At 15.8% G+C, this 17,796-nt stretch overlaps 4 protein-coding genes across 4 annotated transcripts in view; 2 read left to right on the forward strand and 2 right to left on the reverse strand.

The window, feature by feature from the left end:
* Positions 1–3,958: 3,958 nt before the first annotated feature.
* PGSY75_1471000 (putative RNA 3'-terminal phosphate cyclase-like protein) lies at positions 3,959–5,365 on the forward strand (the record flags this gene model as incomplete). Its single annotated transcript, XM_018788388.1, has 1 exon — positions 3,959–5,365. One exon carries the CDS (start codon positions 3,959–3,961, stop codon positions 5,363–5,365), a length of 1,407 nt encoding a protein of 468 aa, XP_018639760.1.
* Positions 5,366–6,878: 1,513 nt separating this feature from the next.
* On the reverse strand, positions 6,879–8,164 carry PGSY75_1471100 (exported protein 2; the record flags this gene model as incomplete). The annotated part of the gene is made up of 3 exons (XM_018788389.1): positions 6,879–7,415; positions 7,672–7,846; positions 8,028–8,164. 3 exons carry the CDS (start codon positions 8,162–8,164, stop codon positions 6,879–6,881), a joined length of 849 nt encoding a protein of 282 aa, XP_018639761.1.
* Positions 8,165–13,725: 5,561 nt separating this feature from the next.
* PGSY75_1471200 (inorganic anion exchanger, inorganic anion antiporter) lies at positions 13,726–16,606 on the forward strand (the record flags this gene model as incomplete). Its single annotated transcript, XM_018788390.1, has 6 exons — positions 13,726–14,481; positions 14,629–14,863; positions 15,127–15,584; positions 15,713–15,835; positions 16,031–16,357; positions 16,511–16,606. 6 exons carry the CDS (start codon positions 13,726–13,728, stop codon positions 16,604–16,606), a joined length of 1,995 nt encoding a protein of 664 aa, XP_018639762.1.
* A 381-nt stretch (positions 16,607–16,987) lies between these two features.
* Positions 16,988–17,796, reverse strand: part of PGSY75_1471300 (hypothetical protein) — a gene marked incomplete at both ends in the record, with an annotated part of 2,295 nt that continues 1,486 nt past the window's right edge. The window contains 4 exons of the mRNA XM_018788391.1: positions 16,988–17,069; positions 17,162–17,203; positions 17,317–17,496; positions 17,586–17,646. Of these exons, the coding sequence (XP_018639763.1) occupies positions 16,988–17,069; positions 17,162–17,203; positions 17,317–17,496; positions 17,586–17,646 (365 nt within the window). The remainder of the gene's footprint in view (positions 17,070–17,161; positions 17,204–17,316; positions 17,497–17,585; positions 17,647–17,796) is intronic.

Consider the following 17,796-nt stretch of genomic DNA (forward strand, 5'->3'; position numbering starts at 1 on the left):
ATGTGATAAAATAAAATTTTTTTTAAAAAGACAAAAATATATATATAAATATATATATGTGTTGATGTTGTAAACATATTATTTTTTATATTTATGTAAAAATCTCATATCGTTTCTTTCTTTTTGTTATTAATTAATATCAGTTTATATGGTGCAAAGTTTGCTAAATGTTATTAGCTATATGTTGTTATAAGAAAAAAAAAAATAATAATAAAATAAAATAATATGATATAATATAATATAATATAATATAATATAATATAATATAATATAATAAGAATAATTATTATTATTATATATGATATCTAATAATGATTTATCTAAATAAATAAATCAAAATATACTAAATGGATATCTATCTATTTATATATATATATATATATGCATCTTTATGAATAAAATAAAAATGGTCGGATTTTTTATATATGTCTTATATAAATAAAATAATTGAGAAAATAATCTGAAATTAAAAAATGTGAAGAAAAAAAAAGAAATAATAAAAAAAAAAAAAAAAAAAATTTCTTTGTTTTTTTCTTAGACACATCAAAAAATATATCAACATACAAAAATGTATACATATATATATATATATATTTTCAAGTGTATATTTTTATTTCTATATTATTTTCTCTCTATATATATTAATATATATTACATATACATATATTATATATATATTTACATGATAATTTTTTTTTAGGTACATGAAAATATACATATGTATATAATAATATATATATATATAATTATATACATATATATATATATATATATATATATTTTCAAGTGTATATTTTTATTTCTATATTATTTTCTCTCTATATATATTAATATATATTACATATACATATATTATATATATATTTACATGATGATTTTTTTTTAGGTACATGAAAATATACATATGTATATAATAATATATTATATATATAAATATATATATATATATATATATAATTATATTTTCATCTTTTATGTATATATTTTAAAGTGTAAACATTTATAGATAAATATTTATGGGCTTATATATATATATATATATATATATATATATATACATAAGGGAATTTCCCAATATTGTAATCTTGTACATATAAAAAAAAAAAAAAAAAAAAAAAGGATAAATTTATAGAAAGAAAACCTTTTGTAGGAATTCTTTTTATTTTTATTATTATTTTATTTTATTTTATTTTATTATTATTTTATTTTATTTATTTTTTTTTTTTGTTCCCCCTATATATTAGTAAACATCCGATCTTTCTTTTGATGTTTCTTATTGGTTTCATAAGGATCGTTCTTCTCTATTTCTTCTTTCACGCTGTCTTTCTAATTCTTTATTCAATCTTCTTCGTTCATAAGCACAAATGGTATACATGATAAAAGGTGATAGACACATAAATATTTTTATGTAATATTCCACATCTTGTCTACCTCCAAAATATTGGATCAAACGTTTGGTGATAAATGGACTGCTCGATAGAAGCAGAAAAAGGATGATATATAAATTTGTCACCAATGTCAAATCCATTTTATTTCTTAAGTATGTACTTATATGGAAAATATAAAAAATAAAAATGAAAATGAAAATAAAAATGAAAATAAAAATAAAAATATTATATATATATTTGAGGTATGATCAATAAAAGTTCAAATATGAAAATATATATATATATATAATATTTCTATGCTTTCTATATTTCAGTGTTAATATTTCTAAACTTATATTTTCTTATTTTTTTGACTGAATGAAAAAATTTATTAAATATATATATAATATATATAATATATTTATATAAATAATAAAAAAAATAAAAAAAAAAAATTTAATATGATAAATGATTTGAAGATAAGAAATAATTTTCTAATATAAAGAATAATCCTTTGAAAAAATGTTTTTATGTTTATATATTTTTTTATATAATTTTATTTTTTTAAATTTAATTTGAATTTTTATTTATTTATATTTTATTTTATATATATATAATTTTTTTTTTTATATATGTGTGCTCATTATAGTATTATAAATTTATAAAAAATTTATTTATTTTTATTTATATATGTACATATAAATAACATCGCTTTTTTTTATTTTTGTTTTATATATTTATTTTTTATTTTAATTTCATATTATTATATTCCAATTAATAAAAATAAATGCGTATACAATTATTGATTTATTATTATTACACATATATAATATATATATATGTTAATTTAAATTAGTTTAATTTTCTTTTTTTTATTTTTTTTAATAGATCCTATATTATATATTTTAGCGTACAGGTTATAGGACGAATAATTACAGTGTAGGTCTTTTTATTTGAAAGATATATGTATTATTATTTTATAATAATATAGTTATTCCATTTTATTTTTTACATGCGTTCTCGTTTTATTTAATTATTAATTTATAATTTTTTTTTTTTTTAAATAATAAAATATAAAAATATAATGAAATAATTAAAGAAATATATGAATAAACATATATATATATATATATATATATATATATATATATATAATATATGTGTATATATTAGGTATGTATTTTTTTATTTTTTTTATTAAAATAAATTTGTAGCTTTATTTGTGTGAGGGTATTTTTATTATTCTTATAAAATTATGTTTTATTAATATATATATATATATATATATATATATATATATGTTATATAATTAAAAATATCAAAGGTGCTCAAAATATGTAATATAAATATATTCTATATGTTATAAAATACATACAATATATATTATTTATATATAATATGTGGTATTTTTTTTTTAAGTATATTATATATATATAATAATTTATGTATATATAAATTATATGATGTTATATATTTCAAAGAGCCATATTTTTTCATATATTATATATATATGAGAAAAAAAAAAATTACATATATATATATATTATATACATAATATTATTAATATATATATAATATATATATGTAATTTTTTTTTTTTTTTTTTTTTGGGAATTTTTCATATATTTCATAAAAATATATATATTTATATATTTTTCTTGTTATAAAAAAATAAAAAACATTATTAAAATAAATTTGTAGCTTTATTTGTGTGAGGGTATTTTTATTATTCTTATAAAATTATGTTTTATTAATATATATATATATATATATATATATATATATATATTATATAATTAAAAATATCAAAGGTGCTCAAAATATGTAATATAAATATATTCTATATGTTATAAAATACATACAATATATATTATTTATATATAATATGTGGTATTTTTTTGTTAAGTATATTATATATATATATAATAATTTATGTATATATAAATTATATGATGTTATATATTTTTTAAAGAGTCATATTTTTTCATATATTATATATATATGAGAAAAAAAAAAATTACATATATATATATATTATATACATAATATTATTAATATATATATAATATATATATGTAATTTTTTTTTTTTTTTTTTTTTGGGAATTTTTCATATATTTCATAAAAATAAATATATATTTATATATATATATTTTTCTTGTTATAAAAAAATAAAAAACATGGAGAAGGGTCCCAAATAATATTTCAATTTTTATTTTATTTTTTTTGTCGTTGTTTTATAATTAAAAAGGTAGCTATTATTTTTATTAAACTATAATTTGAAAAAAAAAAAAAAAAAAAAAAAAAGAAATATAAATGATATATTATAAAAAAGATAATCTATAATTTGATATATATAGCAACATAATGAATAAATAAATAAATATATATATATATATATATATAATGTATATTTTTTTTTTTAGGTTGAATTTATTATGTTTATAAATTTATTTTGGATAATGATGTTTTGATGTGACATATAAATGATTGAATAGATAAATATATAAAAATCTATAAAATATATATGTATATATATATATATATATATATTTTCACGCTGTTGTTTTATTTCATTTATAAATATAGAATATGGAATTTTGTGGAAGCAATTTTTTTCGTCTGCGTCTGGCTTTAAGCCTAATAAGTGGTAAAGCCATTACAATTAAGAATATAAGAAATAAGAGGATAAGTAAAATTAAAAAAGAGAAAATGAATAATGAAATACATATAGAAGAAGAAAGATCATACGAGAAAAGTAATGATAGTTATAATGTTGTTGGTCTTAAAGAATATGAAGCGAAAATATTAAAATTAATTGATAAATTATGTGATAATACTACTATTAAGATTAATGAAGAAGGAGATGAATTATATTTTGAACCAGGATATCTTATTGGTAATTCAAATGAAGAAGATCCCAAAAATATTTATAATATGACTTTTCATTGTGGTAAAGAAAGAAGTATAACATATTATTTAGAATTTCTTATTATGATAGTTATGTTTTTTAAAAACCCTGTAAATATATTATTAAAAGGTATTACAGATGATAATATTGATAATAATGTTTATACTTGTAAAATAATATGTGAACATTTTTTTAAAGAAATATTAAAATTAAATGAAGATTTTTTATATATTAATATTTTAAAAAGATCAACAAAACCTGAATGTTCAGGTGAAGTTCATTTCTTTATGAGAAATATTAAAAAAATAAATCCTTTTGATATAACTAATGTTGGTGTAGTTAAAAAAATAAGTGGATCAATTGTATCAAATAATATTTCTTTAATCTTTAGAAATAAAATTATGAACCTTGCAAAAAAACAATTATATCATTTTACACCTTATATTAATATTGACACACCAAAGGAAGATAAAAAAAATAAAAATATAAATTCTCATTTTATATCTTTTTCGTTGTTTGCTCATACAAAATGTAATTCTATATATGCTACAGATATATGTGTAGATGAATTATTTTTAAACAAACTCAAACAGGGTATACATAATAACAAAAAATATTCAGCTATGCAAGATATTATGTCATATAGTTTGGATGACAAACAATATTATATTAATGACAATAATCATAATAAGGATGAAAATATATCACCTACATATACACAAAAGGATGAACAGAACATTATAAAAGCAGAACAAAAACATAATAATTTAAATGATGTTGATATTTATGAACGCCTAGGATTTTTTATATCTTTAAAAATGATCAATCAGATTAAAGGATTATCATCCATAGATACAAATTATCAATGGTTACCTTTACTATGTATGGCTTTAGCTGGTGACACCTCTGTTTCTAAAATATCTTTAAGTGTTATAAAACCATATTCTATTACACTCATTAGATTATTGCGTGATTTTTTTAATGTGGTTTTTAAAATAGAAAAAGTGCAAAAATCACAAATTCATTATTCCTATCTCATTCAGTGTGTTGGAATAGGATATCAAAATATTTTCAAAAAAACTTTCTAAAAAAAAAAAAAAATAATCAATAAATAAATAAATAAATAAATATATATATATATATATATATATATATATGTATATTATTATTATTGCGTATTGCATTTTATTTAATTTAATTTAATTTTATTGTAATTTTTCTTTTTTCTTTTTTTTTTTGTCTGCTTATTCACATTTTATATATCCATATATTTTTTTTAATCATTTTTGAAATTAAAAATTTTTAATTTTCCTTTTGAAGAATTACACAAATATAACCATAAAATTATTTTTAAAAATAAAAATATAAAGGATTCATGATAGAATAATCACATGATAAATTCATATTTGAAAATATAAAAAAAAAAAAAAAAAAAAGATAACCATTTAAATATTATAAATATAATATATTATAATATATTATTTTAATTTTATTTTATTTTTTATTTTTATTCTTCCAGCGATCAAATTGCTATTTTAGTAAATATTTATTCAATATTTGAATAATAATAAAAAATATATATGCTAATTAAAATGTTAGTATGTGTTTTACTATTTAATAAAATATATATATATATTATATATATATATAAAGTTTTAATTCTATAAAAAAAAATATGAAAAAATCAAAATCTAAAAAGTCTAAGAAGTCGTCATGTACATGTAAAAATATAAATATTTGCTTTTGTGTTCCTATTGAATAATCAAAATATATCACTAAGGTTGTATAGAGACACAATTCATATAAAACTTATAAAAAATTAAATTAAAAAGAAAAATATGTATATATCATATATATAATATATATATATTTTTTCTTTTACACAATATATTAACAAATATACAAATTATTTAAAAATAACAAATATATATAATATATATATATATTTATTTATTTATATTTTGCATACTGTAATATATAAAAAAAAAAAAATAATAAATCATAAAGAGTACATATATAAAATAATCAAACATATATATATATAAGAAGATGAGAAATTAATCCAAAAATAATATATATATAAAAAAATATATTATATGTGTATAATATGAATCATCTATTTTTTTCATTTTATATTATAAGATACATATAATAAAAATGAATAAGATGTTAATTATATTATTCATAAAATACTTATTTGAAGAGAAAACAATTTTAAACTTCCAGGTTTCACAAAAATATAAATCATTAAAATAAAAATATATATATATATATATATTTTATTATAATATATTTATAATTTTAAATGAAAACTTCAAAAAGTGTTTTGTTTTTCTTTTTTTCATATTTACATAATAAAAACACTTATGATTATTCTCTCAAACTCTGTAGATTTTATATATTATATTGTTTCTCCATCAGGTACTGCATATAATATATTTGTATATATATATATATATATATGTTTCTATTTTTTTTTTTTTTTTTTTTTTTTTTATATATGAATTAATTTCTCAACTTTTACAAAAATATAAATATATATATATATATATACAATATATATATATATATTTATATATTCATATTATATGTTTATATTATTTATTCTTTCTTTTCATCATTTTTTTCATCTTTAAATAAATCTCCACTTGCTTCATCTTCTTCTACTGTATCATCATCGAAATTATCGTCATCATCATCATCGTCGTCATCTGGTTTACTGTCGTCTTTGGTGGAATCTGTTTCACTAGAATCTACATCAAACTCATATTTTCCACTTTCTATATTTTTCTTTGATTCCATAGTTTTCAATTTCTCTTCCATATAGGATGATAAGTGTTTTAATGTACATTCTTTTGGTAATTGTGGTACGACATCTGGTGTTATATGGGTATATAAAGTGTGTGATCTTCCGATTTTTAAGTATGGTTCTGATACCCAGAAACGATATATTTGTGATTTTATTATTTGATCAATTTTAGCTACTATTAAACTTGGATCTTGTCTTAATTTTGTGGCAAAGTTGTTTCTGCATTCATTTAATATACCATGTAAAAATAATAATGGTTTGGATTCTACAGCATTTAATGTGTTGTTGTAAACAGCGATGGTACATTGGTCCCATATTTCTCTCAAGGCCTAAACAAATAAAAAATAAAATATAAATATATATATATATATATATATTATATGTGAGTAATTTTTTTTTTTTTTTTTTCATTTTTATGAACAGGTCATGTAAAAAAAAAAAAAAAGAAAGAAAAATTTATGAACCGTTCAGGTAAAAAAAAATACAAACAAACTATACATATATATAAATAAATAAATATATATATATATATATATATATATATATATATTTATTTATTTATTTATCCCTTTGAATTATATTTACCTTTTCTGTTTTTCTTTCGATGGTGTTATCTCCAACAATTTCTCTTACTAACAATACCCACCACATACGTGACCATCTTAAAACTTTTCTATAACGAATGAATTTTTTTAATTTGTGAATTATTTTAGTAAATGGGTTTTTTACTCCGTGTTCATAAAGATCTTTAATGGTTAAACTGTAAAGATGGTGGTAGAAAGAAATAAAAAGATTTAAAAAGAAAATTACGATATAAATTAAATAAAATAAGTACATATAAAAGAATATAAAATTATTTATTAATTTAATTATATACACATCAAATAAATATAAATTTTTTTTTTTTTTTTTTATTTTTCTTTTTATGTGTGAGAAATTACCTAATTGGATCTTTAATAACGGCGGTTAAGGCACTTGTTGCTGCTAAATCTCCATATCCATTATCACAAACTACAGTGTTTGTATTTTTATATACGAAGAATAACAAAAAAAAGGAAAATATATAACTGACTTTCATTTTCAAAAAAAATAAAAAAAAATAAAAGAATAGAAATGAAAATTGAGAAAGTTGAAATAAATAAAACAATAAACAATGACACAAAGAAAGTGTGGTATGAAAAGTTTATGTTTTATATTATTATCAAATATTAATAAATATAACAAAAAGGAAATAATACAAATATAAAATATTATGTATAATTATATTTATTGTTTATATTTTAATGATATGAAAAAAAAAAAAAAAAAAAATTAGAAATATAATAATATGGTAATATATGTTATATTATTATTCCACATATATTAAAATATAATATATTATTTATAATATTATAAGTAATATATATATATATATGTATCAATTTTATATGAAATTTATATAATACAAATATTTATATTAATATAATAACTAAAAAGTAGAAATTATAATTAAATAACAAAAAACATGTTCTAAAAAATTACAAAAAAGAATCAGAAAATATTATATATTATAGTAGAAATAACATGTATACAATATTTTTCATTCTCAACTTGTATATTTAAAAAAAGAAATAGTGAAAAATAATATATTGCTATTAATATAATAGATGATCAAAAAAAAAAAAAAAGAAGTAATTATATATATATATATATATATATATATTTATAATTTTTTTTTTTATTTTTTTCAATATATTGGAATTTATATATTTAATTATATACATATAATATATATAAATAATTAAAATATGTATAAATATATAAAACAAAAAAATATTTATAAATTTATTAATTAGTATTTATTTTATTATATAAAAATAATTATTTTTACTAAAATCTGTTAAAAATTAAAAAAGAAACTTATATAAATATAAACAACATATTATATATATAATATAATATAATAAAATAGATATTATATGAATATAAATATTATATTATATTTTTTTTTTTTTTCAATGGATGTAGAATTAAATAATATTATATATATTATAACTATTAAAATTTACAAGGTTATAAAAAATTATTATATATATATTTATAATATATATAATTATATTAAAAATATATATATTGTATATATTTTATATAATATAAATATATATTATAAATAATACATATTATTTTATTTTTTTTTTTTTTTTCAACATATAAATAAATACATTTTATATATATCTTATAAATGGTATTATAATATATAATAATTAAATAATATATATATATATATTATATTATTATATATTTTTCATTGCTATACATGTAATATATATAATATATAATATATTTATTTTTATGTGTCGGTTTTTAATATATATAGCAAGAAACCACTAAAATTAAAATAGGTAACTCTTAAAAATTAATAATATATTAATTATATTGGATTAAAAAAAAAACAAAAAAGTATGATGAGAATATTTATACATCTATAAAAAAATATTATATGCATATAAAAATGACATTTTATATATATTAATATATATAATGGCTATATATATTATAATATAGAATATATTATAATAATAATACGTATATTATATAAATATATATATAATAATTTATATATTAAAAAAATATATATATTGAAACCCTCGAAATTTAATATATTATATATATATTAAAAATTATAATTTTATTAACATAGGAATTATAAATATATTTTATATACAAAAAATTTATGTATATATAGAGAGAAATATATTTTATAAGAAAAAAAAAAAAAAAAATTATACTATAAAAGCCGGTAATATTATAAAATATATATATAAATATATTTAATATATTTTAATATGTATATTTATTTTTCAACATGGTGGGAGAGCCTTTTTTATAATATAAAAAAAAAATAAAAGATTTTTTGTACCTATAAATTTTTATTTTCATTTTATTTGTTTTTTCAATGGTAATATTTTTTAACCATATTTTTTATTATTGTTATATAATATATAATTTTAGTTATTTTATGTATATATTTATTTATATTAACTTAAATAAATAATATATATATAAATAATATATATATATATAATATATATATATAATATATATATATATATAATAATATATATTATAATATATATATATATTATATATATAACCAAAACCATCATTTTTATTAAAATATCCCACTCTCCTTTTTTTTTGTTTTTTTTTTAAAAAGTATATAAATATAATTAATATTTGAATAATAAAAACAAAAAAAACGCATACCCCCATCTTTTTACTTGGTTATTAAATTATTGTTGATATATAAGAATTATATAATATATATTTATATAAATACATTATATATATATATATTGGATTATGCTTTTTTTTTTTTTTTTTTCAATAAAGGGCATAAAAAATGCATGCGGCTATTTTATGAATATATCATAAATTCCTTTTATTATATATATATATATATATATATATATAATATATTTAATATAAATATATTCATAATATCATTTTACCTTTTTTCCATAACAATATGTATAAAATTTAATTATAAAATGTAGTTGCAAAAAAAAAAAAAAAAAAAAAAACATGTTATTATATTAATATATATCTATTAGGTTGAAGGCAATGTGTTATAATATTTTATAAAATCTACATTTTATTTTTAGGTGTGATATAATTTGTAGATATGATAAATAATATAAAATTTATTATAATAATTAATAACATAAAAACATGTGTGATTTTAATAATCATATTTTTTAGTTAACATAAGTATATTAAATATAAAACACCCATCTTATAATAATAATAATAATATATATATATATATATATATATAATATGCCAAGTAAAATAATGAAATTAGCCATATATTTAATGTAGAAGAAAATAGGAATAAATATATAATTATATAAAAATAATAAAAAGATTATTTTTATTTATATATTTAAATATGTTGTAGAAAATGAACCATTCGTTGATATGTTTCCTACACATGTTTTATTAGAAAGGATTTTATTATTGATATGATTGTGGTTATATATATATATATATATATATATATATATATATTAAAATTTTTTTTTTTAACTTATTCAAATTAGACAATCATAAAAATAAAAGTTGTATATAACAATTAAAAGTTTAATATTTTTATATTTTGTGTATATATATTATTAATATTTTATTTACTAATTTTGATAAATATTATTTAAAGCAAGTACAAATAAAAAAATATATATTATATATATATATATATATATATAGTGCTATTATGTCATTTATTTATTTCTATATATTTTTTTTTTAATTTTCAAAGGACATCTCAAAATAATGTTTTCATTATCTGTTCACAAAATTAATTCATTTAATATTATTTCTTAAAATATGTTTAAAAATTATATAAACCATAAAATAATTAACATATTATATGTTTATATATTAATGTAAAAAAAAAAAAAATTTAAGGGTAAAATTAATGTCTTATATTTTATATAATAATTTTTTATATCTCCATATTTATATTTTTTTTATTAATACTTTATATATATATATATAATATATATGTCTGTTTTAAAATAAAATATTTATCCTTATAATTTTTGCATTTTATGTTGTTGAAAAGTATAAAAAAAAAAAATTGTTCCAATATTTTTTGAACATGCAGAACTAATAGATAAAAAATAATAAACCAAATAAAAAATTAAAATATGTTTAAATAATTTTATAAATATATATGTATATATTTATATATTTTTATATATTTATTTATTCTTATCATTACATTAAAATATAGCAATAACTTACAGAAGTAAAAGGAAAAAAAAAAAAAAAAAAAAAAATATAAATAAATATATTATATATATATATAATATTTTTAAAACGTCTAAAATTATTGATTTGTTTATTATATATATAATAAATATATGTCTTATTTAACCTTATAAATTATTATAATACCAAGATTCTTATTATGAATAAATCTTTCGAATTATATATATATAAAAAAAAAAAAATATATTTAATAAATAAATTATTAAAAAAAAAAAAAAAAAAAAAAATATATAAATTTATATGTATTTATTATATTATTTATTTTATACAATTATTTTTTTTTATAAAAGAAAATTTTTTTTTTTTTCTTTTTTTCTAATAAGCTTTTTATTTTAACGAGAACATATTATATATATATATTACATAATATATATATATATGTACATATATATATATTTTTTTATTATTTTTATTATTTTTTTTTTTATTTTTAAATCATAATAATGTCTATCTTAAAATTAATTTTTTTTTTAATTTATTAGAAAAATAAAGATTTATACATCTATTTACATTTTTTTAATTTAAAAAATTTTACACAAGAAATAATTTTTTTTTTTTTTTTTTTTTCTATTATAATATTATCATTGCTTGTTAAAAATAATATATGTGTAATATAAACATACATATATGTATTATTTGATATGTAAATGAATATATATTCTAATATAATATTTTGAATAATACAAAAAAAAAAATATATTATATATAAATATATAATATAATAAAAAAAATAAACATATATTTATATATTTACATATATATAATATATTTATATATATATATATATATATATATATATATAAATTTTCATTATTCATATATGAAAAATAAAAATATACATACATATAAAAACACAATGTATTTTTTATAATCATATAATTATTACATTTCACATTTAAGGATTATATACGAAATAATTAAGGAAAAGAAAAAGAAAAAAAAAAAACAAACAAAATATACATATATATTTGTATATTTATATATATATATTTCTTCCTTTTTCCTTTTCCTTTTTTTTTTTTTTTTTATTATTATTATTGGATTATTCTTATATAAAATTCCTTTTACTTCCTTTTAATTGTATTTAATTTTATTTTTATATTCTTTTTTTTTTTTTTTTTTCTTCTTATTTTAAGAGAATGAATATAAGAAAAAACAGAGAAGAGAAGAGTAAACAAAAAGAAAAATTATACATTAAAAGTTTTAAAAAAAAAAAAAAAAAAAACGAAAATCTAAATGATATAATATATTAATAACTTATGAAGATAATTGGTGATATTAAAAAGAGGACACATTTTGCAATTATATAAATTATTAAAGAGAAAGAAAATTAAAAAAGCAAAGAAATATTTATAAAGGTGTGTACACATATATATGTATTATATATATATATATATATATGTATATATTTGTAGCTCTTTTAAGAACATATTAAAAAGTCTATAATTTTTTTGACATACAAAACAAAGAAAGCATATACATATTTAATAATTGGTTGGAATTTTTTCTGACGAATAATAAATAATATTATTATAGTAATTATTAGACTTATAATTATTTATACACACATACATATACATATATATATATATATATATATATATATATATTAATTTTATTATATTTTGTTCATATTAGTTTATTTAATTTTTTTTTACACACCATTATATAAAAGAAGAAAAATTATATCAAATAAGAATAAATTAACATTAACTTGTTTTTCAAAAATATTCAAAGTTTAAATTAATATATATATATATATATATATATATATATATATAGTATATATAAAGTATATTTAAATATATATGGTAATAAATCCTTAAAATGTTTGAAACGAATAAAGTTGAAGACGCAACGGTTAACGAATATATAGAAAGACCAGAAGAATTTAATAAACTTGATGAATCAGTAGAAAGAACAAAATTATTTCATAATGATGTTTATGACAATGATATAAAAGTATGCTTACCTACAAGAATTGGATTTTCTAAAGCATTTATTTCTATGGTAGATGGAATAAAATGGGGGTGGGGATTTACGAATACACCTAAAGAATCATCTAAATATTATATAAATGAAATATTATGTGGATGTATATTATGTTTAACTATGTTACCAGAAATGATTTCTTTTTGTATGATAGCAAAAATACCACCATATCTTGGTTTACAAGGAGCTTCATTTTTATGTTTAATAACATCAATTTTTGGTGGTTCTCCTGCAGTTATACATGGTGTTACAGGTGCCTTTGCATCTGTTTGCTCGAAATATTTAGTTGAAAGTAATAATGTTGATTTATTACCAGATGGAATTGAAAGGCTTTATGTTTGTATATTCATATGTTCAGTTATGTTATTTTTTTTTTCGTATTTCCATATGTCTGCTTTAATTCAATTAATACCTACACCTGTATTTATTGGTTACTGTAATGGCCTTTCTATCATTTTTTTAAGAGCTCAATTGCATAACTTAATAAATCCATATACACATGAATATATAAAGGGCTACTATTTGCTCTTTTTTATCATCATATGTACATTGGTGGTCTTGATCGTCGAGTTATGGAAAAAAATACCAAAGGTAAAATGAAAATTAACAGCATAAAAGGGAAAAAAAAAAAAAAACATACAAAAATATATATATATATATATATATATATATATATATGTATATTTTTTATTTTATTTATTTATTTATTTTTTTTTCATTTTGGCTACCTGTTTATAGGTTGGTCAGAAAATTCCTTCGTCCCTTATAGCCATAACTGTAACTATATTTGTGGAGTTTGTCATTTTGAGAAAATTTTTACATAACAATTTTGCTTCCTTCAAAGATGTGAAATCGTTTACAGTAGGGGATATGTTTTCATTTACTTCTGATAAGGCTAAACCCACATTTTTGTTTTCGAATAAGGATTTAAATTTTTCAAAGGTGGAATTTAATATGGATTTGATCAAACAGGGTAAAATATATATATATATATATATATATATAGTGATAATAACATTAATAAAGGCATATGAGAATATCCTTTTTTTTTTGTGTGTGTACAAGTATTTTTTTTTTTTTTTTTTTTCTTTTTCATATTACAATATATATATATATATTTTTTTTTTGTGTTATATTGATACAATATTAATTTTATGAACATAAAATGTACATATAAATATTAGATTATCATTTATTTTTTTTCATTTCAATTGTCATTTTTTTTTACCCTTTTAGTTGCGAACATGTTCACTGTGCTACTTGTTGAAGTATTAATGGTTAGTGAAGTCATAAAAGATATGGGAGGTGCTGAATGTGATACGAATGAAACAATTTTTTCTCTTTTTATTGGGAATATCTTAGCAACATTGGGTAGTGCAATAGGTGGTAGTAGTTTATTAGGATTGTCTGTTTTAAATTATAGAAATGGAGCACGGGGTAAAGAGAGTGGAGTAGTAGCTTCTATATTGATATATGCTATTTTGTTGTTTGGATATTCATTATTAAATTATATACCTTTATCTTTTCTTTGTGGAATTATGATAACTGTGTTTATTCATTGTTTTAAGTGGTTTTCTATTCCGATAGTCTTTTTTACATTTTGTCCAGGGTATATAAGAAATTGTCATCCTTGTATGAGTAGAAAAATATCAAGATGGGATGCCTTCATCATAGTTCTTGTAACGGTTTTATGTGTAAGTGGACCAAACATGTATACAAATATGAATAAATATATATATATATAGAGAGATGTATATTTTTAATTTTAATTATATATATATATATAATATATATTTTTATTTTTATTTTTATTATATCACAGGTATTTGTTAGTGTACCAAATGGTGTATTAACTGGAATAGTTTTATCAGCCTTAGTTTATGTATGGCAAAGCAAATCAACATTTAAATTTGAAATATTTTATGATAGAGATACAGATACGAAGGTATGAAAAAAAAAAAAAAAAAATATATATATAAAATAATATATAGGTGTAGCTATTCTGTGTAACATTTTTTTGAAAAGAAAATAATAATATATATATATATATATATATATATATATATATATATATTTATTTATTTATTTATTTATTATTTATTATTTATTATTTTTTTTAATTTTTCATTTTCCATTTTAGTATTATGAAATTGAGGGTCATCTTTTTTATGCATCTAAGAAAATGTTTACAAGATTGTTTAACTACGAAAATGACAGTTCAACAGTCAATATTGTTCTTAAAGGTAAGAGTACATTATTTGATTACACTGCAATAGAAGCATTAACATCTGTAAAACAACAATATAATATTAATAATAAGAATGTGACTATACATGGTTTAAGTCATGAATGTATTAAAAAAATAGCTAAAATGAATCACCTATGTAAACAAATTGATGTTGACCTAGTAAAAGTGGAGGCCCCAGTTGTGCCTTTATTATACAAACCTTTACAAACAATCTTTCAAGTAATATATAATTTTTTCTAACATATAAATTGTATCTTTGTAATTATTACACATAAATGTTATAAATATTAATATATATATATATATATATATATATATATATGTGTGTGTGTGTGTATTTATTTATTTATTTTTTTTTTTTTTTTTTCACAGAAACAAAGAACCATTAGAAGAAAAATGTCCTTCAAAATAAAAAAAAAGAAAAAGGAAAAAACAGAGGAAAAATTAAATGATATGGAACAACCATAATTTTTTTTTTATTTTATTATATATAATTGTATATAAGTTTATAATTTTATTATGTTTTTATTTTTATATTGTTTATTTAATTTTTTTCTTCATTTAAATTTAATTTTATATTATCTTATTATAATATTCTTATTTATTTATTAATTTATTATTATTTTTTTTTTTTGTTTTTAATATATGTATAAAAAAAAAAAAATATAATAAATAAAATCATGCAATAATAAATCTATATTATCACCTTTCACATATATTTAAAAGATATTTTATATATATATGATACATTTATATGTAGACATGTTTCATACTATAATATATATACATATTATTACATATATATATATATATATATAATTTTTTTCTCTTTTTATGCTTTTTAATTTGTCATTTCATAAATTCATTCTGTTCATGTTCTTTTATGCTTTTAAATTTTTTTTTTATGTATTCCAATTTTTCATCAAAATTCCTGTTAAAAAAAATAATATGATAAACTTTATAATTTTTTTTTTTTTTTTTTTTTTTAAATTTAATTTTTTAAATATATTTCTTGATGCTTACCTTAGCGTTTTCCATTCATACTCATATAAGATGATAACGTTCCTAAGAAGATAAAATAATTAAATGATAAATGAATATAAATATAAATAAATAAATAAATATATATATATATATATATATATATATTTTTGTGTGTGTGATTAAAAAAGGTGTACCATCCAAGAAATTGAAGATGTTTTATTTTATGGTTGATATAATTTTTATGTAACTTATTTGGACTATCCTTCATTTTTTTGTTAATTGAAATATTGTGGATGAGTTCCACACAGGTATGTTTATAGTTAGTTAGGGTTATGACTGGATATATATGAACAATGTTGTGTGATATTTTTAATCTTAAAGAAAAATGAAAAAAAAAAAACAACAAAATGTATAAATAAATAAATATAAATATATATATATATATATATATATTTCATTCTACCCGCTCTCCTTTAGAAAATATTTCACGTGCTTGCTAAATATGGTTTCCTTCATTTTTATATCTACAAGATGGTAGTATGGATAATATTTAAATTGTAACCACATATATATATATATATATATATATATATTATATATTGCATTTTTTTTTTTTTTTTTTTTTTTTTTTTTTTTTTTTTTTTTTTTTTTTTTTTTTTTTTTTTTTTTTTTTT

Source organism: Plasmodium gaboni, chromosome 14 (genome assembly GCF_001602025.1).
Source record: "Plasmodium gaboni strain SY75 chromosome 14, whole genome shotgun sequence".
NCBI classification, from domain to species: domain Eukaryota; phylum Apicomplexa; class Aconoidasida; order Haemosporida; family Plasmodiidae; genus Plasmodium; species Plasmodium gaboni.